Genomic DNA, 26,146 nt, shown 5'->3' with positions numbered 1-26,146 from the left:
AAAAAAAATATATATAGATATACACCCCATGATTAATTAGCTTCTTAATACAATTATTCTTTACTATATATATATATATATATATATATATATATATATATATATATATATATATATATATATATTTTTTTTTTAAAGGATGATGCTTCCAAGGCTATGCAAAGGGGAGAGGGGTGCCCAGAATATGAAGAAGACCAGACAGAGAAAGGGTTCCCAAAGTGTTTGTTAACTGGTTATAACAAAATCCAGGCCCAAGGCCACACTGTACAGTTCTGATTGCTTCATAAGCCTAGCTTCCTTGTATCATTTAAACTATTCTAATAGTAATACTAATTACAACAGAATCAAATGGCAGAGAATATTTCTGTTTGGGATATCAACACATCCAGTAAGAAATTAAAATAACAGACCACATATTGGCAGCATGCAGTTAGAAATGCAATATCATTTGCATATCCCTTTGTTACCAGTCTAAAATCAGCACTCTAGCCAATAAAGTTCTTCCAAGCTTTATATTCAATCAAACGATAAACTACTAATAAGTTATAAAGGATATTTCAGAAGTATGTGAAAAAATTTCTGGAATATATTCTAGGATCTAAAATCAAAAAAAAAGTCATATAATGAAGTATTTGATTTGAACAATAATGAAACTACAGCTATTTGAATTTTAAAAAATGGCCATGGAGTTCTGAAGTGAAAAAGTAATAATAATAAAAAAATAATCAGTACAAACATACCTAGTATGAATAAACATTTTACTAGGTATATGTCTGCAAATAATATGTCCCAGTAGTTTTTGCAGATAAATTTGAAACACTTATGTATAATAAACTGAAATCAGAACCTTATAAGAATCAGTTGAAATGTGTAAATGTCAATTGTAAATTGTAATGTAAATGTTTGAAATGTGTAAATATAAACTTAAAGGTCTCTTAACAAAGTGCTACTTACCAACACAATCATCTTGCTTGTTTTCTGCTTGGCATCTTAAACAAGCATCTATGATGTGTGAGAAAAAAATAAAACTTTTTACTATTCAAATAATGAATAAAATGACAATAATTAGATATGTTATAATAATTAAATACAATTAGATATAATAATTAGATACAAAGATAGATATAAAATATTGTATTCCTCCTCCCCTTCCTTCAGTCTAATTTGCTACTTAATTTTTGCTAATTGTAAAAATATGGAGGTAAGTTTTACAAGTCTTAAAAAAAAAAGTTAGTCCTGGAAGATTTAAATTTGTTAGAAAAACTATTTAACAATTAATGTCCCTGCAAGGTGCAAGTGTCATTTATATTCCATTAATGAGGAAACCAGGAACTTTTTTTTTTTTTTTTTTTCAAAAATAAAAAATCAGAAGTTAGGAATGTTGCAGAATGCCCTGGTCTTTGTATCAAAATTGGTACTGACTTGTTAGCTATGTTACTGATAGCAATTTCATATGCCTTATAAATAAGTAAGGAGGGAATATAATTACTATATAACTTAAAAGGTATATAGTAATTATATTCCCTCCCACTAAAAATACCCACTAAAAAACAGAAAATAACAACATTCCAGAGATGAAATAACAACATAAAATACATTTTATAAAATGCATTTATAAATTGAATTTTACAGTTTTTCATGGTTCTCCTCCCATCCCACAAAAATAATCGGCCTTGTTCAATTAGGCTCCGCTTCCAAGGGTAGTGATATGAGAGTGATAATCTAATTTAAAATCTTTCTCATTGGTAAAGAATACCATTCAAAGTCTCTGTGCTGAAGCAAAGTGAAAAGGAAAAAACATCCAAAAATTTAAATGTTTTTTAAGTTTAAAAAAAAATATAATAATAATTTTTTTTTTTTTATGGTTCTAACTGATTTATGTAATGGGAAAGTTTGCTGCAAAGTCATCGTACTATTTATTACTGCATGTGTACAAGATTAATAAACTGTTGAAATTTTTAATGTGACTTACAATTAGCTCAACTATATAAAGGTTGCCATTGTGCAATCTTGAAGATTAAACAGTGGCAATCTTCAAGGCAGAATGTGCTGGTCCCACAGGAGATAATTATCGTCAGCAACTCTATTGCAGAGAAATTGGAAATATGTAGTGCAAGATAGGTGGAACAGGACCAGAGTATGTCTGCCAAAAGCAAAAGTAGATGACATTGAAGAGCAGATGTCATCTTTTAAAGGCACAAAAGGTGATATAGTTGTTGTTTGTTATTTGGTTTTTAGGAGCATTAGCAACTAAAGCCATATTGCTCCGGGATATGCGGTGGTCATCCCCTGACCTTTCCGCATCCTCCGTATTTGGTGGTGATGGGCTCGAATCCCGGTCTAATCAAGAAGCGTGTGCTACGCACTGCTGCTCCTTCCCACCTGGCCACAGAGGCGCTGATATAGTTGTACAAGTTGGCACTAATGATATTAAGAGCAAGAGATCTGAGTAATATATACTTAACAAGTACAGGGCAATGTTGGCAAAAAGTCACGTTAGGAATGAATTTGAAAGTGTCAGCAATTCTGCCCAGACACAATAGGAGGTAGTATATGTTGAGAGCCTTGTCAATCAATCTTGCCTTGGAGAAAACGTGCAAGGCTCATGGGGTAGAATTTTTCTCAGCGTGATCTGCACTTCTTAACAGGAGAGATTGTTTTTACAGGGATGGGATACTTAAACAGAAGAAGTGCAAGGATATTTGCTGATGCTATCGAGGCAATGATGATGGGTCAGAAAACTGCTAGCATGGAGGGATACACAAACTATAGATACACTAGAGCTACAGGCAGAGGTGAAAGTGATTCTTGCATTGCTACTGGCACGTGCAGCAGCCTGGAAAGCAAGGTGCCTTGGATTTCAGGTCCTGTTGTGGATCATCATGGAACAAATGAATACATGGGTTGTGTTAGGGTAACTAAGAGTAAGAACACACAAATATACTTGCATGTACACTAATGCTAGGGGCATTGTAAATAAATTTGATGAATTTGAAGTACTGTTTAGTCATCAAATACAGACAACATAGGAATAGCAGAGACATGATATCATTCAGACATGTAATGCTTAATTTCAATATGGGGAGTACAATGTATATAGGAAAGACAGACAGGACAGGATAGATGGAGGGTTATGCTGTTAGTTAAGAAGCGTATTAAATCTAAGACAATTGACGAGTGATGAGTGCAATATTGAGTAGCACTGGGAAAACCAAAATTGAGTATAGGAGTGTGCAGGCCTAATGAGTGTGATGAATATACCAAATGGCTATACAAGGGAATAGAGTAGGCCAGCAAATCAGAATGTCTCATAACGGGGGATTTAAACTTTCCAGATTTTAACTGGAATTTGTGGGTTGGTCACTCATACTATTGCAACACTTTTGTGGATTTCTTGGATGACTGATTTCTACAGCAGCATATTAGTGAGGCAACAAAAGAAAGCAATACCCTTGATATGGTTATCAAGAGTGATTCTTCATGCATTAAGAATATGTAGGTGATAAAAGACAGTGTGGCAGCAATCTAAGTGTACTAATGTAGAATTTAATTAAAGATATAACTACTGTTAAGGATAAAAGGATAAGCTTTTGCTTTCGTAAGGGTGACTACAAGGTGTCAGACAGTTTTTAAATTGCATGCAGTGGGACCAACTGATGATGTTACCAACAGAAAATTCTAAATCTAAATGGGAAGTATTCAGGGAAATAATCAAAGAAGCTTCTAGTCTTTTCATAGCAACAAAGAAATACTATTCAAAGCTTAGATCTAAATGGATATCAAATAAACTATTGACATACGTAGCAGGGAAGAAAAGTGCATAGGATGCATATAAATTATCAGATGGTACAGAAGCCTATGGTAGATATAAATTGATCTGTAATCAAGTCACAAAGGAGGTTAGGCAAGTTAAGACAGATTATGAAAAGTCTCTGCAATGAATGCTAAGAAAAACAGCAAAGACATATTAACAGTAGAAGGAAAGGGTTGAATCACATTGGGCCACTTGATGCCTATGGGTTAACTGTTGATGACCTTGCTCAGGTTGTAGACAAATTGAACAAGTATTTTGCAACTACATTCAAACATGAGTAATTCTTTAGAGAAGAGGATGCCACAAGCTTATCAAACTCTAATGAGGAGCTAAATGAGTTTGTGATAACTGAAAGGAAAGTGGAGGAGAAATTATTGTGGATGGACATAAAAAAGGCATCTGGGGGGATGGAAACTATCCAATTATATTAAGGGAGGCAGCAAAGGAGGTAAGAAAACCCTTAGCCATAATTACGAGAGCATCCTTGGATTCAGGGAGGTTCCTATGGACTGGAGATGTGCAAATATATTCCCAATTCATAAAGGGGGGGATCAAAAGGCGACAAGTAATTACAGACCCATTAGTTTACGTCTGTTGGGGGGGGGAATAAAAGTGACCAAGTAATGAATGCAAAAAATAATTTTTACATCATATACTTGGATTTCAGGAAGGCTTTTGATACTGTTGCATATAAAAGACTGCTGTACAAACTGGAGCAATGTAACATTAAGGGAAAATTACTGCTATAGATAAAGAGATAGTTAAGTGGAAGAAGACTGGTTATCAACGGATGCCATTAATGGGATGCCATTATCCCAGCAGCAAATGCTAAATGGGATGCCATTATCCCATTTAGCATTTGCTGCTGGCAACATCATCAAACTGTCTCATGATTTATAGAATTTAAAAACTGTCTGAGACCATTGTAGTCATCCTTTTGAAAGCAAAAGCCCTTGTCTATGAACTATGATCACTCCTGCCTAGATGGTCTTTTACCTGCAGATTCTTAATGCATGAAGAATTGCTGCTGATAATCAGATCAAGAGCATTGCTTCTCTAACATTCTGCTGTAGAAAACAGTCATCCAATAAATCCATAAAAGTCTTGCTACTGCAAATGAGTGACCAACCAAAAAAGTTCCAGTAGTCAACAACTTGAAAGTTAAAACATCTGATTTACTGGCTCATTCTATTTCTCTGCATAATGTTTGTTATACTGATCAGAGTCATTAGGGCTAAACATACTGCTACTCTCGTTTTTTTCCCCCCAGTGTTTATGTCACCTGGATCAACTTCCTTAGATTTAATATGCTTCTTAATTATGGGTATAACCTTCCTCCTCCTGACCTGTTTATACACCTTGTACTCACCTTATCCAAATTCTCCATCCCTAATGTCTGAGTGACTCCATGTTTACGATATCTCCGCATCTGCATTTGATGATTTAATCCGTACAACAAATTTATTTACTAAGCTTAACATTTAGTGTACATTCAAATATACATGCACCTGTCCTTATTCTTAGTTACCCTAACACAGCCCATATATTTATTGTTTCATTATTTGTAAAGATAGTATGAATCAAAGCTGTAATGCTCAATATGTTCTACGTTGATATTAATATTTGTAAAATAATAAGAGGAGTTTACTTCAACATAGTACGTAGAACACTTCAGTATGATACTCTTCAGAAATTAAAACAAAAAAAATTGAAAAACTTACATTAGAGTAAAAAATAATTAAAAACCAATTTAACACAATTAAAATCAATTTAAAACAATTAAATCAATTTAACACAATTAAAAATCAATTTAATGCAATTAAAAATATTAAAAAGAATCTAACAAAAATATTCAAAACGATTTTTTGAATATTTTCAAAAATCATTTTGAAAAAATCGTTTTAAAAAAAATCATTTTGAATATTTTCGTTAGATTCTTTTTAATTGCATTAAATTGATTTTTAATTGTGTTAAATTGATTTTTAATTATTTTTTACTCTAATGTAAGTTTTCGATTTTTTTTGTTTTAATTTCTGGAGAGTATCGTACGGAAGTGTTCTACATACTATACTGAGGTAAACTCCTCTTATTATTTTACAAATATTACAAATATTATATGTAAAATCTTAAAATAATAAGAGGAGTTTACCTCGGTATAGTATGTAGAACACTTCTACGTATTATATTGAAGCGTTCTACGTATTATAACGAGGTAAACTTCTCTTATTATTTTACAAATATTGATATCAACGTAGAACGTATTGAGCATTACAGCTCTGGTTCATACTATTGTTTCATTATGACCCACAGTTAAGCTTGGAATCCCTAACACCTTGCTTTCCAGACTGCTGCATGTTCCGATAGAAGCAGTGCAAGGATCACTTTCACCTCTACTTGTGGCTCTAGTTAATTTGTTAATCTATTAATTAGTGTCTCCCCTCCCCTCAAGCTATCAGTTTTTTGACCATCTAATACTGCCACTCTTTAAAAACAGTTTCCTATAGTATTCCTATAGTAATATAATCCTATAGTAGGAGACCGGCAGAATTGCTTAACAAGTACAGGTCACTGTTGAAAAAAAGCCATGAAATAGGGTTGAATTTGAAAGTGTCTGCAATTCTGCCCAGACACGATAGGAAGGAGTATATGATGAGAGCCTTGTCGATCAATTCGGCCCTGGAAAGATTGTGCAAGGTTCAAGGGGTAGAATTTTTTTCAGCCTGGACTGTACGTGTTAACAGGAGAGATTGCTTCTACAGGGATTGGATACACTTAAATAGAAAGGGTGCAAGAATATTTGCTGATGCTATCGAGGCAGTGTTAGGTGGGTCGGAAAACTGCTAGCTTGAGGGGAGACAAAGACGAATAGATTAACAGTAACCACTGGCACAGGTGAAAGAGATTCTTGACTGCTTCTATTGGAATGAGCAGAAGCCTGAAAAACAAGATGCAGGATATTTCAGAGACTGCTGGGAGTCATTGCGGTACAAGTAAACACATGGGTTGTGTTAGGGTAGCTAAGAATAGAAACAGTTGCATGTATACTTGAGTGTACACCAATGCTAGGAGTTTAGTAAATAAATTTGATGAATTTGAGGTATTGCTCAAAACATCAAAGGCAGATATTGTTGGGATATCAGAGACATGGTGTCACACAGATATAAGGAATGCAGAACTGGAATTTGGGGAGTACAACGTCTACAGAAAGGATAGACTGGATAGGAAGGGAGGAGGGGTTATGCTATTAGTTAAGAAATACATAAAATCCAAGGAAGTGAAGCCAGTGGACATCGCTGGACAGTGCAGTGTCGAGTCAGTTTGGTGTGACATAAGCATTGGGAGATCAAAATTGAGAGTAGGAGTGTGCTATAGGCCTAATGACTCCGATGAGTATAATAAGAAACTGTACAGGGAAATAGAGTGGGCCAGTAAATCAGAGAGTCTTATAATGGGAGATTTTAATTTCCCAGATATTGACTGGAACTTGGGGGCTGGTCACTCTCACACTAGCAAGGCTTTTGTGTGGATTTATTGGATGATTGTTTTCTACGTCAGCATGTTCGGGAGGCAACTAGAGGGAGGAATACTCTTGATTTGATTATCAGCAGTGATTCTTCATGCATTAAGAATCTGCAGATAAATGAACCACTAGGTGGCAGTGATCACAGTGTGCTGAAGTGGGATTTACTCAAAGAGGTAACTACCATTAGGGGGTAAAGGGAAGGGTTATTGCTTTCGTAAAGGCGACTACGATGGACTGAGACAGTATTTAAATTCTATACAGTGGGACCAACTGATGATGTTACCAACAGCAAATGCAAAATGGGAAGCATTCAAAGAACTTATCTTGGAAGCTACTAGGCTTTACATACCAACTAAGAAATATTGTTCAAGGTTTACGCCTAAATGGATGTCAGATGAACTGATGAGGCATATGGCAGAGAAGAAACATGCATGGAATACATAAAAATTAACGCATGACACAGAAGCCTACGATAGATACAAGTTGATCTGTAACCAAGTTACAAAGGTTAGGCAGGCGAAGGCAGATTACGAGAAATCTTTGGCAAGGGATGCAAAGAAAAACAGCAAAGAGTTCTTTACTTAGGTAAACTCTAGAAGGAAAGGGATGAATCAGATTGGTCCACTTGATATCGATGGGTCAACTGTTGATGATACTGCTCAGGTAGCTAACAAACTAAATGAATATTTTGCATCGACATTCACACATGAGGAGTTATTTAGCAAGGGGAAAGCCAGAGGTGTATTCAACTCTAGCAGTAAGCTAGAGAATCTTGTAATAACTGAGAGTAAAGTGGAGGAGAAATTGTTGAAGATAAATTAAAGGAGGCAGCAGAGGAAGTAAGCAAACCCTTAGCCATAATTATGAGAGCTTCCTTGGACTCAGGGGAGGTACCCACAGACTGGAGATGTGCAAATGTGACCCCAATTCATAAAGGAGGATCAAAGGCTGACACAAATAATTATAGACCTGTGAGTTTAACTTCTGTTCCAGGAAAATTAATGGAGGCACTAGTTAAAAAAGCACTGCAGGATCATTTAGACAAGACTTCAGTTATAGCTCGGACACAGCATAGATTTGTTAAGGGGAAGTCTTGCCTGACCAATTTGACTGGATACTATGATGCAGTCACAAAGGAACTGGATGCAGGGAATAACTTTGATATTATATACTTGGATCTTAGAAAGGCTTTTGATACTGTTGCACATGGAAGCCTGCTGCACAAATTGCAGCAGTGTGACATTGGAGGCAAATTGCTGCTGTGGATAAAGAGGTGGCTGAGGGGGAGAAGACAGAGAGTGGTAATCAATGGACACTGTTCGTCGTGGACTAATGTTATTAGTGGAGTCCCTCAGGGCTCAGTGTTGGGTCCATTATTGTTTTCTGTATTCATAAATGATATTGATGATGGTATATCAAGCTTAATGTCGAAGTTTGCAGACGATACAAAGGTAGGCAGGGTTATCAAGGACACTACTGACACTATGCTGCTGCAACAGGATCTGGAAAGGTTGAGCAGATGGGCTGAGAGGTGGCAAATGAAGTTTAACATTGACAAATGTAAAGTACTACAGATGGGAAACAGCAACCCCAGAGCAACGTGTTAACTCTGTGGTACTACACTGACAGTGGTAGAGAATGAAAGGGACCTGGGGGTAGTTGTGCAGACAGATATGAAGTTCTCTGAGCAGTGCAGACGGGCTGCAAGAGTAGCTCATGGTGTATTGTCAATGATATATAGGAATTTTTCTAGCAGGGATAAGGAGGTGATTATTCCCTTGTATAAGGCAATGGTCAGGCCACACCTAGAGTACTGTATACAGGTCTGGAGGCCTCATTTCAAGAAAGATGTAGAGCTGCTGGAACAAGTACAGAGAAGGGCAACAAGATTAGTGAATGGAACAAAGGGGTGCTCTTACGAAGAAAGGCTTAAGTTTTGCAAATTACAGTGTCTGGAGACTAGGCACCAGCGAGGTGATCTGATAGAGGTGTATAAGGCCTTGAATGGTTTGAGCATGCTCAATGCTGATGGGATTCTTCCTCTCACTCAGAATAATCACCTGAGAGGGCATAAATTGAAATTGAGGAAAGACAGATGTAGGATAGACGTGCGGAAATTTGCCTTTAGCCAGCAGGTGGTTGGTTGGTGGAACAGACTTCTATCCCTTGTCGTGGAAGTTGATAGTCTAAATAAGCTTAAGGCTCAGCTGGACAGGTATTTTGAACGAACAGAGGGGTGAAGTGGAAGTGTTTTTTTTTTTTTTTTTTTTTTTGGCTGATGCTGCATAAGCTTGCTTTCTTGCATCAAATGCCTCTACTAATGCTAATGCCATTGAAAATGTGTTTCCTTCATTCCCATCTGGATTTCTTTCCTGAAAACTTATCAGATGTCAGTGATGAACAAGGACAGCACTTCCACCAGGACGTATATGCAATGGAAAAACTATACCAAGTTCACTGGGACTCTGCCATGATGAGAGATTACTGTTGGCTCCTTAAACGGGAAAGCAATCTGTAGTATAAAAGGAAATCATTGAGTGGGAAACATGTCTAAGTAACATATATTGTGAGTAATAATTACAACCATGTATGCTGATATTATATAAAAACAAGGAATTTAAAAAATGCATACATCTTTTGATGTAGAAGTGACAAAAGTAAAAGATTGATATTTTCAAAATCAGGACATTAGTTTTGTTCAGAATAACCAACTTTTGTTCCAGAGGTATGAAGAAAAAAAAATGTTTGTCGAGTAGTGTAATTAAAGCCATAAAATACTGTTCTATATCTGTTTCATATGAAAGATTGCTATACAAATTGGAGTATTAGGAGCAAGTTACTGTTATGGATAAAGGGATGGTTGATGGCAAGACAGAGAAGTTATTAATGGTCCTCACTCTCTGTGGACTACTGTTCTTAGTGGAAATCCATAGGGTTCAGTGTGGGATCCCTTTTTGTTTTCAGTATTTATTAATGAAGTTGATGAAGGCAAAACAAGTTTATTGTTGAAATTTGCTGATGATACAAAGGTTAGCAGAGTGGTTAATGTAATGAGGGTAATATTACAGCAACAACAGCTAGAAAAATTAGATCTTCTGAGAGGCAGTTGAGGTTCGATTTTGATAAATGCATGGTACTGCACATAGGTAGCAGTAATTCCTGAATTACCTACCAGTTGGGTGGTGAAGAATGAAAAGGACCTAAGGGTAATTGTATATTCTGACATGGAATTTTCTGAGCAGCCTTATAGAACAGCTTGTGAGGGGTTCTTTCAGTGATATACAGGAATTTTGCTAGTAGGGATGAAGATGTGATATCTTGTTGTTGTGGGGGGTTTGATGGCACGTAAGATATCTTGTTGTGTAATGTTGAGTACTACATAAAGGTTTGGAAGCCTCGTTTTAGGAAGGAAAGAAGTGTGTTTTCTAAATTGCCTTATCTGAAAGTAGGTACCTGTGAATAGACCCGATTGAATTGTTTAAGGCTTTAAATGGGTTTTAGTAAACTAAATGCTGATGGTATCCTTGATCATTCTTGAACAGTACAAGAGCACATAAATTTAAATTGGAAAAGGATAAGTGCAGGATAAATGTACAAGAATTTGCTTCCAGCTAGAGAGTAATTTGGAATAAACTTCCAACTTAATGAACTTAAGGAAGGGTTAGATGAAGTGATTGACAAATCATTGTGGGTAGTTTTTTCTTTCGTTTTATTTTTTCACTGATGTTTTATAAGCTTGCCTCCTTGCATTATTTGCCACTAGTAATATTAATGCAAAATATGTGTGAATTTATAGGAATGTACACCCCCAACTATAACTTGTACACCTACAAATTAATCAATTAAAAGGAAAAGAAAAGCAATTTTTTTAATATATTAGAACATAGTAGAGCATAATGAATGAAGAAACTTTAGTAATTACACTGTTTGTAATTTACCAGTGTAATTAAACTTTAGTAATTACACTGGTGTACAAAGAAAGTGCATCACCCCTTAAAATTGTAATTGTTGTCCGACTAAAGTAAGTATGTGGCAATATTTCTTACAGATTGCACGAGATAAGATTGACATGCATAGGTGATGCTGTAATATTGCATCAGCTGTTACTTTCAGCTATATAAGCACACTCTGCAAGAGTTGCAGCCATTCCTTGATTGGGTCAGGATGGCCAGTTACATGCAGTTGACACCACGAAGAAAGAGTGCTATTGTTGCTTTATGTGAGGAAGGATGTTCTTCCCATCATATCGCTTATAGAGTAGCTTGTAATCAGTCAACAGTGAGTAGATTTCTTTCCAAACTCAAGAATAGTGGTTCTGCTGATAGGAAAAAAAAAAGGAACCGGACGCAAAGGAGTCTCTATGCCAAAACAAGACCCCATTTTGAGGCGCTTATGCCTTAAAAACTGTAAAGCTTCTTCATCTGAGCTGAAAAGAGAATGAGAAAAACATACAGGAGTGGTAGCAACTGCAGTAACAGTCAGAAGAGACTTCTTCAAAAATGTACTTGTAGCCCGTCCCTAAGAAGCCACCCCCTTCCTTGCACAAAAATGAAAAAGGCCCAATTAATTTGGTGTAAGGAGCATGTCAAATGGACCCCCCCCCCCCTGAGCAGTGGAAGTCAGTTTTTTTCTCGGATGAGAAGAAATTCAACCTGTATGGCTCTAATGGGAGACAAACGATTTGCCGTAGACGTGGTGAAGAATACCATCCAGACTGTATGGTGCCTACAGTGAAATTCCCTACCAGCCAAATGATATGGGGGTGCATTTCGTATTGCGGAGTAAGTCACCTGCAGTTTATAAAAAGATCCATAAATGCCAATGGATACCTGGCTATATTGGAAGGCAAATTGCTGCCAACCATTAGAGACTATTTCAACCTGCCAAGTAGCTGCATCTTTCAGGACGACTCTGCTCCTTGTCATCGGGTGAAAAGTGTAAGTAGGCACTTCTATAGTTACTTTAGCTTCATTTCTGCATTAGAGGTTCGACAGTAATGTGTTTAGTATTAGTATTAGTAACGGCCATATGGTGCAAGAAAGCCTATGGCTTATGCTGCACCAGCCAAAAAAAAAAAAAAATCCGAACAAAACAATGATAAAAACAAAAATTAAATAAATAAATAATAATAATTAATAAATAAATAAAAATAATAAAATGAAATTAAAAATTAAATAAAAAGGAAATTAATCCTATCATCCTATGCGCTTCCCTTACCCGAAAGTACTATCCAGATGACCTTTGAATTTCCCCAAACTGTCGGCCTCTACCACCCATGAAGGCAACTTATTCCAGTAATTTATAACTCGCTGGCTAAAATAAAACTTCCTGCAGTCCAATCTAAACATTTCCCCGCGTAACTTGAATTTATGTCCCCTAGTTCTAGCATCATTTATAATCTTGAAAATTTTGTCCTCATTCATTTTACTGATGCCTCTCAGAGCCTTAAACACCTCAATCAAATCTCCTCTAAGGTGTCTAGTTTCCAAACTCTGCAACCCACATATTCAAAGTCTTTCTTCATAAGGACGCCCTTTTGCCGATCTCACCAGGCGAGTTACCCTTCTTTGCACCCTTTCAAGAAGCTCGATGTCTTTCTTTAGGTGCGGCCTCCATACTTGAACACAGTATTCCAAGTGTGGTCTAACATAGGCCTTATATAATGGGATTATCACGTCCCTATCTCTACTTGCAAAAGTTCGATAGATCATCGATAGGACACCATGGGCCTTCCTTGCAACCTGTTTACAATGCTCAGAGAATTTCATGTCTGACCGTATCGTAACACCCAAGTCCCTTTCCTCCAGTACTGGGTTTAGTTGAACTCCACCAAGTGAATAAGTTATTTTGGGATTACTGTTTCCCAGGTGTAATACCTTACACTTTGTTGGATTAAAGCACAGCTGCCATTTTTCTGACCATTCTTGAAGTCTATCGAGGTCTCTCTGAAGAAGCTCAGCTTGACAGTGATCATTAACTACTCTACCAATTTTAACATCATCTGCAAATTTAGACATCACGCCCTCTATCCCTTCATCAATGTCGTTTATGAAAATTAAAAACAACAGTGGTCCTAATACTGATCCTTGGGGAACCCCACTTCTTACATCAACCCAATCTGAGGAATAGCCATTTATCACAACCCTCTGCCTCCTGCCCTGAAGCCATCCTTCTATCCATCTAAGGATTTTCCCAGTGATTCCAACCTGTTCCAGCTTATAAAGCAACCGCTCATGTGGGACTGAGTCAAAAGCTTTGCTGAAATCTAAATAAACAATGTCGAAATTATTCCCTAAATCCAGCTCGTGAGTGACCCTTTCGAAATAGCGAACCAGATTTGTTAAACATGATTTTCCCTTTACAAAACCATGCTGAGTATCCTTGAGAATTTCAATTCGATCCAAATGATCCTGAATTCCACCCTTGATCAATGCCTCCATGATTTTCCCTACTACTGAAGTCAGACTGACAGGTCGATAATTTCCCACTTCACTTTTAGAGCCACCCTTATGTATGGGAGATACATTTGCACTTTTCCAATCCAAGGGAATCTCCCCAGAGTCTAGTGATGCTCGCATAACCAGCCTCAGTGGTTCAATGTACTCGCTTGCCGCCTCTCTCAAGATTATAGGGTATATTCCATCAACTCCAGGAGCCTTACTAGTCTGTAGGCTTGAAAGTTTTTTCATTAAATAATCTTGCGAAATTTCAATATCATTAATTACATATTTTTTAACTTCGCTCCCACAATTTCCCATTGCCACAAAAGGCTTTTCATTTGTAAATATCGATGCAAAATAACTGTTGAGTTCATCTGCAACGGCAGCTGGTGTATTTATTACTATCCCCTTTCCCTTACGTAAAGGTCCGATCTGGTTTGTCCTGCTCTTCTTGGCATTTATATATGTGAAGAATTCTTTATCCCCCCTCTTTGCTCTGTTTGCTAGTGATTTCTCATAAACTGCCTTTGCCTGTCGAACCTTTTCTGTGGCTCTATTACACATCACCTTGTAGCTGTTATAGGCTTCAGTACTTTTTATTGCTCTGTAACATTTCCATGCCACCTTTTTCTGCTCAAGTAATGTGGCAACTTCACTAGTCATCCAACTTGGAACCCTTCTCGTGGAGTATTTTTTTAATGGTATATACGCATTCAAGGCATCTGTGATTAATGTTTTAAAAGCGTACCACAGTTCAATTGTATTCATTCTCTGCGCGATATCTACCCAGTTAATAGAGGCCATGTAGTACCTTAAGGCATCGTAATTTCCTTTTCTGAAATTAAAACCCATTCCTTTGCCTTTTACTTCTGCTACCTCTCTCGTCATCATCCACCGTAGAACTCCGTGATCACTTCCTGCTACTGGTTCCTCTACTGTCAGTCCTGTTATGTCATCTGATTCATGTGTGATGATGAGGTCTAGGATATTCTTTTCTCTAGTACTTTCCCTGACATGTTGATACAAATAACAGTCATCTAGTTGATTTAAAAATTTTGTTCCCCATGTCGAGTTTCCTTCCCATTTACTCCAATCAATTAGAGGCAAATTGAAATCACCCATAATAAGGCATTGACGCTTACTTGCCCATTCCATTTGCATGTAGAGGCTTTTGTCATAGTCTTCACAATCACCTGGTCTGTAGATTACTCCTACTTGCATTGTACCTTTGTTTCCAACTATCTCACACCATACAGACTCTATACTAGCATGTGAAACGTCTGAATCCGGGAAAGCTACCGTCGCACTCAGGCTGCTTCTGATAAGAAGCATTACCCCACCACCCCTTCTATCTACTCTATCCTTCCTAAATACATTATACAAGCCGTACTGAAACTCATCATCCCCAATTTCCGGGTGGCACCACGTCTCCGTAAGCCCTATTATGTCCGCGTTACTTGTTTTAACCAGCAGTTCGAATTCGCTCATTTTATTGACGACACTTCTAACGTTACTGTATAAACAATTAAGATTTACTGTTCTTGTATATTTAACAACCCTAACACAACCCTTGAAGTTTTTTAGGCTCTCTTCCCTGATATTAGCTACCTGCTCACGTGAAACGTCTTTGCCCCCAGAACATCTAAATAATACGTCCAGTTGGGGTAACAGATAAGAACTCTTAAGGTATGTGCAAGAGTTACATTGACCAATATTATCAGATAAACGCGTGTCAATATTACGCACATCCCCCCTAGCTAGCAGTTTCCCTGAGCCTTTAAGGTATCCTCAATAATACTGGCAAAAACTTTTGCACCACCTTTGTTTAAGTGTATCCCGTCTCTACAAAACAAATTCCTTCTACCTACAAGTGTGGGCCATGCTGATAGAAATTTACCCCCTAAAGCCTTGCAGATTCCTTCAAGTCTTGAGTTAATCCACAAGGCTCTTAACATATAATCCCTCCTATCGTGTCTGGGCAGAATTGCTGACACATAGACATTATGGCCTAGCTCGCGACATTTCCTCAGCATGGTCCTGTATTTTTCCAACAAATCGTCAGATCGTGTACGTTTAATATCGTTTGTCCCCACATGAATAATAATATTTTCTTTACCCCCTTTAAAATCTGACAGTCTGTTGGTGACATCATCAATAGTTGCTCCCGGCAGACATACCCTGGTTCTGCTCCACCTATCTTTATTACAAAAAATATTCCCCGTTTCCCTGACAATGGAGTCTCCTAATAAAACAATGTCCTTTCTAACCAGGGTAGTTTGCACTTGGTTCTTCTGTTTTGAGGCTCGAATCGGGTGTGCATCACTTGGTAGATTGCTGGAGGTTTGAGTCCCTGACGAGCTCCCAGAAGCATTATTTTCGAGGGCAAGCACTCGTTTTTTCAGGGACTCAAATTGTTCCATCAGTGCACCAAATTGTAATTTAAGATCGGTGCACTCCTTACATCGATCACAAAGAAAAGAATCCCCAGGTGAGGTAGGATTAGTCACCAGGTCGACCTTGGAAAACATTCTACAGGTTCCACAACGGATTAAATCATGACTCACCCGTAAATCGCCATCTGCTATTTCCGTGTGAGTCACGATACCCTGTGACGTGTTTAAGGCAGATCTCGTAACAACCATTATAAAATTAAATAAATATCAATGAAAGTAACTTTAAAAAATTATATCTATAATATTATTAAAATCAAACAGTTACAGGAAAACCTATAACAAAATAATCCAACAATATTTAAATAAATCAAATATTTAAAAGCACTATCCAAAAGTAAACCACTTAACTGAGGAGCCCTGTCTAAGCGCGTCCGCTCACCTCGAATGCCAACGTACGAACGTTTACATTTGTTACAGGTGAAAAAATGGTTGGAAGAACTGTCCATTACAACTCAGCTGGCCAGGAAACAGTCCTAACCTGAATCCTATAGAGAACTGTTGGCATTGTGTGGAATTTGCAGTTGCCAGAAAGAACCCAAAGACCCTTCGTGAACTTCAGGAAGCCATAATTCATGTTTGGAACCATGAACTATCAGTTGTTTGTCTTCAGAAATTAATCTTGTCAGTGCCTCAACTGTGTGCTGCTGTCATCAGGGCCAGAAACTAATATTTAGTTTGCACCTGGTGAACTTTTCATTTTGTTTATCAATTTTTCTTCATTTTGTTTATTTTGTTTTTCTCCAGTTATCATTTAAAATGATAAACTGAAGCAAGTTGAGGGCTTCTGATAACATTTCAGCCATAATTTTCGTGTTTACCAAAACTGTTGTATAAAGCTTGCAAATGCCCATTTTGGAATATTTTGAGATATATTCCAAAATGAGAAAAGCAAATATTACTTAGCTTTTCCTTAACTATTAATAAATATCTTTTGTTTATATTTTTATTTGTGATGCTAGTCATTAATGTAACATACCATCTCAAAAAATGGTTAGAAATGTGAAATTCCTAGGTGATGCACTTCTTTGAATACATGTATATTTTAAAGATGGCTGAACAGGGTTAACAAAAACATGGACTGATTGGCATAAGTAGCTAATACTTTCCAGAAGAAATACTTGCTGAAGTAATGCAATAAATAGTATTTCTTTATTCACTAATTGAATAGTATTAATTGTGCAGGCAGATATGAAGTTTTCTGAGCAGTGCAGACAGACTGCAAGAGTAACTCATGGTGTCTTGTCAATAATATACAGGAATTTTTCTAGCAGGTATAAGGAGGTGATTATATAAGGCAATGGTCAGGCCACACCTTGAGTACTGTATACAGGTCTGGAGGCCTCATTTTAGGAAGGATGTAGAGCTGCTGGAGCGAGTGCAGAGAAGGGCAACAAGATTAGTGAATGGAACATAGAGTTGCTCTTACAAAGAAAGGCTTAAGTTTTGCAAAATAGTGTCTGGAGACTAGGCACCTGTGAGGTGATCTGAGTGAGGTGTATAAAGCTTTGAATGGTTTGAGCATGCTCAATGCTGATGGGATTCTTCCTCTTGCTCAGAATAATCTCCCGAGAGGGCATAAATTCAAATTTAAGAAAGACAGTTGTAGGATAGATGTGTGGAAGTTTGCCTTTAGCCAGCGTGTGGTTGATTGCTGGAACAAACTTTCATCTGTCGTTGTAAGTTGATAGCTTAAATAGATTCACGGCAGAACTAGACAAACATTTGGCGCAAGTTGATGGGTGAAATTAGAAGATTTTTTTTTTTTTTTTTTTTGGCTGATGCTATATAAGCTTGCTTTCTTGCATCGTGTGCCTTTTCTAATGCTAATTAGCAATTATTTTTTCTTGGCAACATTTTTCTGTAGTACATTATTCCTATTTAAGTATTGGTCTTTTCTCCCAAATTGGATGTCTTATGAAAATATTTGAAATTAAACAATCAATATCTGTGATAATCAGCACAGGTAATCAGCAGACTTTGACTAAAATTTATTCCAGTAAGCAGCCAGATAAACACGATGATCAGTGGTGACCAGTTCTAATATGATTTTATTCTGCCATTAACTTACAAGTTATATAAGATGTTTAGTAATGCTGCATTTTCTGTGTTTAAAGCACCAGGCTCAAAGTAGGAGGAGTGCTGTAGTTGAGGGGAGAACTCAAGGGGTGGTTCTCCTAATCAGGCCTTACAAAATGTGCTACTTTTGCGACGTTTGCAGCCAATCTGGAATGGAACATAGTAGAGCCAAGGTGGATGTTTGTGTGTGTGTTTTGAGCAAAGAGTGTAAGGAAATTAGGTGTGAACTCTTTGAGTTCACACCTAATTTCTAATTTATAAGAGCTTGAAGAACAAGATGGATGCCTTGAAAGAATTAAAAGCTGGGGGGGGGGGCTTCAGCTCTCAGCTGCTGAACTCAATGCCAGAGCCGTCACATCAGGCAACACAGTGGCAGTTCCCAAGTCAAAATGCACTGTCTCCACAGGAGGTAGTTACTGTTGGTGCCTCCAGTGTCACGGAAATGGGAAATATATTGTGCAAAAAGGATAGGTGGAATAGGACAATGGAGATGTCTGCCAACAGTAAAAGTAGGTGATATTATAGAGCAGATATTGTCTTTTAAGGTGATATTGTTGTATGCAAGGGTCCTAGCGATATTAAGAATGGTACATCTAAGGACTTACTTAACATGTACAGGGCAATGTTGCGAAAAAGTTGCAATGAAGAATTAAATTTGAAAATGATTGCAATTCTGCCCAGACACGATAGGAGGAAGTACATGTTGAGAGCCTTGTCAGTCAATTTAACCCTGAAGAGACTATGGAAGGCTCATGGGGTAGAACTTTTCTCGGTACGATCTGTGTTTGTTAATAGCATTAGCATTAGTAGAGGCATTTGATGCAAGAAAGCAAGCTTATGCAGCATCAGCCAAAAAAAAAAAAAAAAAGAAACCACTTCCACTTAGCCCCTCTGTTCGTTCGAAATACCTGTCCAGCTGAGCCTTAAACTTACTTAGACTATCAACTTCCACGACAAGGGATGGAAGACTGTTCCACCAACCAACCACCTGCTGGCTGAAGGCAAATTTTCGCACGTCTATCCTACATCTGTCTTTCCTCAATTTGAATTTATGCCCTCTCAGGTGATTATTTTGAGCAAGAGAAAGAATCCCATCAGCATTGAGCATGCTCAAACCATTCAAGGCTTTATACACCTCTATCAGATCACCTCGCTGGTGCCTAGTCTCCAGACACTGTCATTTGCAAAACTTAAGCCTTTCTTCGTAAGAGCACCCCTTTGTTCCATTCACTAATCTTGTTGCCCTTCTCTGTACTCGTTCCAGCAGCTCTACATCCTTCTTGAAATGAGGCCTCCAGACCTGTATACAGTACTCTAGGTGTGGCCTGACCATTGCCTGATACAAGGGAATAATCACCTCCTTATCCCTGCTAGAAAAATTCCTATATATATCATTGACAATACACCATGAGCTACTCTTGCAGCCCGTCTGCACTGCTCAGAGAACTTCATATCTGCCTGCACAACCACCCCCAGGTCCCTTTCATTCTCTACCACTGTCAGTGTAGTACCACAGAGTTGATATTTGCTCTGGGGTTGCTGTTTCCCATGTGTAGTACTTTACATTTGTCAATGTTAAACTTCATTTGCCACCTCTCAGCCCATCTGCTCAACCTTTCCAGATCCTGTTGCAGCAGCATAGTGTCAGTAGTGTCCTTGATAACCCTGCCTACCTTTGTATCGTCTGCAAACTTCGACATTAAGCTTGATATACCATCATCAATATCATTTATGAATACAGAAAACAATAATGGACCCAACACTGAGCCCTGAGGGACTCCACTAATAACATTAGTCCACGACGAGCAGTGTCCATTGATTACCACTCTCTGTCTTCTCCCCCTCAGCCACCTCTTTATCCACAGCAGCAATTTGCCTCCAATGTCACACTGCTCCAATTTGTGCAGCAGGCTTCCATGTGCAACAGTATCAAAAGCCTTTCTAAGATCCAAGTATATAATATCAAAGTTATTCCCTGCATCCAGTTCCTTTGTGACTGCATCATAGTATCCAATCAAATTGGTCAGGCAAGACTTCCCCTTAACAAATCTATGCTGTGTCCGAGCTATAACTGAAGTATTGTCTAAATGATCCTGCAGTGCTTCTTTAACTAGTGCCTCCATTACTTTTCCTGGAACAGAAGTTAAACTCACAGGTCTATAATTATTTGTGTCAGCCTTTGATCCTCCTTTATGAATTAGGGTCACATTTGCACATTTCCAGTCTGTGGGTACCTCCCCTGAGTCCAAGGAAGCTCTCATAATTATGGCTAAGGGTTTGCTTACTTCCTCTGCTGCCTCCTTTAATATAACTGGATAGATCCCATCCAGCCCAGGTGCCTTTCTTGTGTTTATCTTCAACAATTTCTCCTCCACTTTACTCTCAGTTATTACAAGATTCTCTAGCTTACTGCTAGAGTTGAATACACCTCTGGCTTGCCCCTCGCTAAATAACTCCTCATGTGTGAATGTCGATGCAAAATATTCATTTAGTTTGTTAGCTACCTGAGCAGGATCATCAACAGTTGACCCATCGATATCAAGTGGACCAATCTGATTCATCCCCTTCCTTCTAGAGTTTACATAAGTAAAGAACTCTTTGCTGTTTTTCTTTGCATCCCTTGCCAAAGATTTCTCGTAATCTGCCTTCGCCTGCCTAACCTCCTTTGTAACTTGGTTACAGATCAACTTGTATCTATCATAGGCTTCTGTGTCATGTGTTAATTTGTATGTATCCCATGCATGTTTCTTCTCTGCCATATGCCTCATCAGTTCATCTGACATCCATTTAGGCCTAAACCTTGAACAATATTTCTTAGTTGGTATGTAAAGCCTAGTAGCTTCCAAGATAAGTTCTTTGAATGCTTCCCATTTTGCATTTGCTGTTGGTAACATCATCAGTTGGTCCCACTGTATAGAATTTAAATACTGTCTCAGTCCATCGTAGTCACCTTTACGAAAGCAATAACCCTTCCCTTTACCCCTAATGGTAGTTACCTCTTTGAGTAAATCCCACTTCAGCACACTGTGATCACTGCCACCTAGTGGTTCATTTATCTGCAGATTCTTAATGCATGAAGAATCACTGCTGATAATCAAATCAAGAGTATTCCTCCCTCTAGTTGCCTCCCGAACATGCTGATGTAGAAAACAATCATCCAATAAATCCACACAAAAGCCTTGCTAGTGTGTGAGTGATCAGCCCCCAAGTTCCAGTCAATATCTGGGAAATTAAAATCTCCCATTATAAGACTCTCTGATTTACTGGCCCACTCTATTTCCCAGTACAGTTTCTTATTATACTCATCGGAGTCATTAGGCCTATAGCACACTCCTACTCTCAATTTTGATCTCCCAATGCTTATGTCACACCAAACTGACTCGACACTGCACTGTCCAGCGATGTCCACTGGCTTCACTTCCTTGGATTTTATGTATTTCTTAACTAATAGCATAACCCCGCCTCCCTTCCTATCCAGTCTGTCCTTTCTGCAGACGTTGTACTCCCCAAATTCCAGTTCTGCATTCCTTATATCTGTGTGACACCAACGTTTCTGATATCCCAACAATATCTGCTTTTGTTTTGAGCAATACCTCAAATTCATCAAATTTATTTACTAAACTCCTAGCATAGTACACGCAAGTATACATGCAACTATTTCTATTCTTAGCTACCCTAACACAATCCATATGTTTACTTGTACTGCAATGACTCCCGGCAGTCTCTGAAATATCCTGCATCTTGTTTTTCAGGCTTCTGCTCATTCCAATAGAAGCAGTGCAAGAATCTCTTTCACCTCTGTCAGTGGCTACTGTTAATCTATTCGTCTTTGTCTCCCCCCCAAGCTAGCAGTTTTCCGACCCACCTAACACTGCCTCGATAGCATCAGCAAATATTCTTGCACCCTTTCTATTTAAGTGTATCCCATCCCTGTAGAAGCAATCTCTCCTGTTAACAAGTACAGTCCAGGCTGAAAAAAATTCTACCCCTTGAGCCTTGCACAATCTTTCCAGGGCCGAATTGATCGACAAGGCTCTCATCATATACTATCTCCTATCGTGTCTGGGCAGAATTGCAGACCCTTTCAAATTCAACCCTATTTCATGGCTTTTTTTCAACAGTGACCTGTACTTGTTAAGCAATTCTGCTGGTCTCCTACTCTTGATATCATTAGTGCCAACATGTACAACTATATCACTTTTTGTGCCCTTAAAAGATGATATCTGCTCTACAACGTCATCAACCTTTGCTCCCTGGTAGGCATGTAAAATGCCTACCAGGGAGCAAAGTTTCAGCTTGTAAAATTTCAGCAAATTTCTCCTTGTAAAATTTCAGCAAGTTTGTCACCAGTTGCTCATAGTTCTCTTCTTTTCTCTTTCTGAGGAATCCGTGTACCACAGCCTTGAAAGACCTCCACACAGCCAGTTCAACATCATTTAGGTTTCTTTGAAATTCTTCATCTTTTAGGAGCTTTCTTATTTCAGGACCTATGAAAATTCCTTCCTTCAGCTTTGCACAAGATAAATTTTAAAACATTTTCTGTAAATATGCAAATCCTCTGCTTTCTTTATCCAGTGCCTTAGTGAAATTTTTAATCAGTCCAAGCTTGATGTGTAAAGGGAAAGAAAAACCTTTTGTGGTTCAACCAATGGAACATACTTTACATTGCTTTTGCCGGGAATATATTCATCTCTCTTGTCCCAGTGTTGTACGACATAGAGTTTGGCTGTGCACGACTATCCCACAAACAGGAAACAACAGTATTTAGTGAAACCACCTTATAACCCAACAAGCAGTCCAATCACTTTGAGGGCACCTCCGTAGCCAGGTGGGCAGGAGCAGCAGTGCATAGCACATGCTTCTTGATTAGACCAGAGTTTGAGCACGTGACCACCAAATACAGAGGATGCGGAAAAGTCAGGGAGCAATATCCCCGGAGCAATATGGCCTTAGTTGCTAATGCAACAGTCACTGCAATGTATAGCAGCAAGAATCTGGGACATCCTATCGTAAGTTTCTTTCAGGCTAATAGCATGAACAAGAGGAATTGATGGTAAAGTATTTCCATTATGAAACAATACTGCTTTCAAACTTAGCTTTGACGCATCAATGAACAAATGCCATTCAGAGGTATTGTGATCAATGTTCAGTTCGTGCATAAGACCAATGACATCTTTGCAGACACACACGTTTTCCATTGCAAAATATCTTGAAAACTCCATTTCGCTTATGGTATATTGTAATGTTTATACCTTTTGCAAGTAAGTTCCACTGTTGTAGTCTGGATCCGAGTAATTCAGCCTTCTCTTTGGGTAAGCCCAAGTCTCTGATCAAGTCGCTTAATTCTTCTTGTTCAATGCAGTGTGGGGCCTTTTCTTTTTCTGCCTCGTAGTTCAAATCATGTGAAGTATGTGGTTCACGACATTATTATTATTATTAGCTATATGGTGCAAGGAAGCCCGAGGCTTATTCTGCACCAGACAAAAAAAAAAAAAAAAATTCCCAAGTTACCCTGAGTAAGAGAGAGAGAGAGAGAGAGAGAGAGAGAGAGAGAGAGAGAGAGAGTAGTAGTAGTAGTGGCATGTGATGCAAGAAAGCAAATGTATGAGCTTATGCAGCATCAGCCAAAAAAAAAAAAGAGAAACAAAAGTAGAAGGGAATTACCAAGAAAGAGAAGAATGATGATATCCAACTCAGGACCCTGGGTGTGCCAAAGCCCATACTCACAAGATGTGAGCCCCTGGGGTAATCTGGTAAAACGATTTCATCTGTACCTTCTTTACTACTTCCAGTACCTCAAGATTTTGGTAGCACAGGTACTGGCAGTTCTTTACCATGTGGCAATGGTCTAATTGCTGATGGGATATTTGATGCAGTGCTTGCTCTTTTTGGAAATATTTTTTATTTTTGTCATGCAGAAATAACAGTCGCCGAAATGATTCTTGGGCTCATACCACACCATAGGATGGCAAAAGGTAATGCTCTCAGCTTGCCCTATAACCACAGCCTTAAGTTCATCGTACAAGTAATACAACAGATATGTGACGCCCAATTTTTTTCTTGGTCACCGATTGTGCAGCCAAAGTACAATGAATATGCTACTTTTGTGACATCGTATATTTTCTTCCTCTGAATTTTTGGGGTTAACTGTCCACAAACATAGCAGAAGTTGTCTGGGTGATTGACGCAAGTTCTGTGCTTTGTCTTCTCCATTTTAACAATGCATTAACCTAAAAACAGTAAAAGCAATTGGTAAATTTGAACAGAAGGTGAATTCTTGTAATGTACTTTATCATACACTATACATTGAACAGTTGAATGGTGTAATAAAATTAACAAAAATACTGACTTGTCTCAAAAAGTGCATCAAAATCAGAATATACTATATTGCAAGAACAGTAATGATGTACATGCTTAACTTTTATCGCAATAAACAAAACCAACAAAAAAGTTAATAAGTTTAAAATTTGTATTTCAAACAGTAATGAAATCTCTGTACAGAATCCAGTTATCTATCTATATCTTAAAACTGAGGCGTGATAGGAAATTTTCATGATTGATTTTAAATTCTATACATAAAATTTGACCAGAAACAACCACTGATTTGCTGGAGGTAAAAATCATGTTGGATAGTGTAATCTTTCCAACCTGCACCTGCTATCAGTCCGCGAATGTCCCGTACCAATAACAACCAACAACTGCTCAACCTGACTTTTATGTGTTCGTAACTAACGGTGTTCACTCTGAACGCTTTGCAATCAAACCAACAACAACATCAAACCAACAATGACTGATAACACAACCAAAATTTCGCAACTATTTATCTCTACTTTTCACAACATTGGAATTCACAATTAAATGGGGTTCATTTGGTATGGACCCGTGCAAAGAAAACATAATCGAATTCGTTAAATATTACAATTTTTAAACAAATATGAACCTATTACTGAACTCACCCATAACTTGAACTCTACATATAGCACAGGTATCACATTCCACATCCCAACTCCACATTGCCACAGCATTCCATTTCTTCAAAGTAAACATTTTTTCGGGTTTTTGTCCATTTGTATCACACTCCCTATCTATGTTATCATCGTCATCTACTACACCGAGCTCTTCAGATGATTCTCTAGCCATATGGTATTTTTTGTACTGATAACCGTTTCCACAAACCCAATTTGTAAACAAATCAGTACAATGAAACGACTTCAACGACACAACACAATTTCAGATGGATGAAAACGAACGTGTTTTAAAAAAAACAGAGTGAGTAGATCAGGATAGCCTAGCGGAAAAGGAGCCTCTTTAAAAACCTAACGATCTGATTTAAATTTAAGTGCATAAATAGAATTCCGTTTCAAATTCTACACTGAGTTGCCATTTTATTATGCACACCTGCAAAAAGCGAGTATATCCCCTTTTCGTCCTCACAGAGGCCTGGACTCGTCATACCATCCACTCAAAGGAGTCAAAAGCATCCTGCAATGATGCGGATAGATGCAAAGTCAATTGCTTCACACAGTATTGCCAAAGGGATGGTTGCAGAGCAGCAGTCCAAAGAGCTCGTTCTATATCATCCCCGAGGATTGAGATATGATTAACAGAAAGTCCACCGAGGTAGGTCAAATTTACTCTCATGTACTTCGAACCAATTCTGTACGATTATAACCTTATCACATGGTGAAATAGCCTGTTGCAAGCTGTAGCACCTTGAGGTGGTCCTAGGCAAGAGCCAAAGGCGCTACATCCCCTCCTTATGAGCAAAATAATGTAGAGTTTTTTTGGGTTTTTTTTTTTACTGCTACATGAGAGCACAACAATACAAAGGGCCCTCAGT

The 26,146-nt window shown here is 38.0% G+C and overlaps 1 protein-coding gene across 2 annotated transcripts in view; it reads right to left on the bottom strand.

Moving 5' to 3' along the window:
- Positions 1 to 25,539, bottom strand: part of Roc2 (Regulator of cullins 2) — a 55,425-nt gene extending 29,886 nt beyond the window's left edge. For both annotated transcript variants that reach the window (XR_016547121.1, XM_090376699.1), the window contains exons 1-2: positions 25,263 to 25,539; positions 955 to 1,002 (exon numbers count right to left, since the gene is read on the bottom strand). Coding sequence is in view for 1 of the 2 variants with exons in the window: in XM_090376699.1 (XP_090232825.1) it covers positions 955 to 1,002; positions 25,263 to 25,446 (232 nt within the window). In the remaining variant the exon portion in view is untranslated. The remainder of the gene's footprint in view (positions 1 to 954; positions 1,003 to 25,262) is intronic.
- Between the last annotated feature and the right edge of the window lie 607 nt (positions 25,540 to 26,146).

The sequence above is a fragment of the Mastigoproctus giganteus genome, chromosome 1 (assembly GCF_048544385.1).
Source record: "Mastigoproctus giganteus isolate SK-2022 chromosome 1, ASM4854438v1, whole genome shotgun sequence".
Lineage (NCBI taxonomy): Eukaryota > Metazoa > Arthropoda > Arachnida > Uropygi > Thelyphonidae > Mastigoproctus > Mastigoproctus giganteus.
Note: the sequence above shows the minus strand (reverse complement) of the source record. Positions and strands in the feature narration are given on the sequence as shown.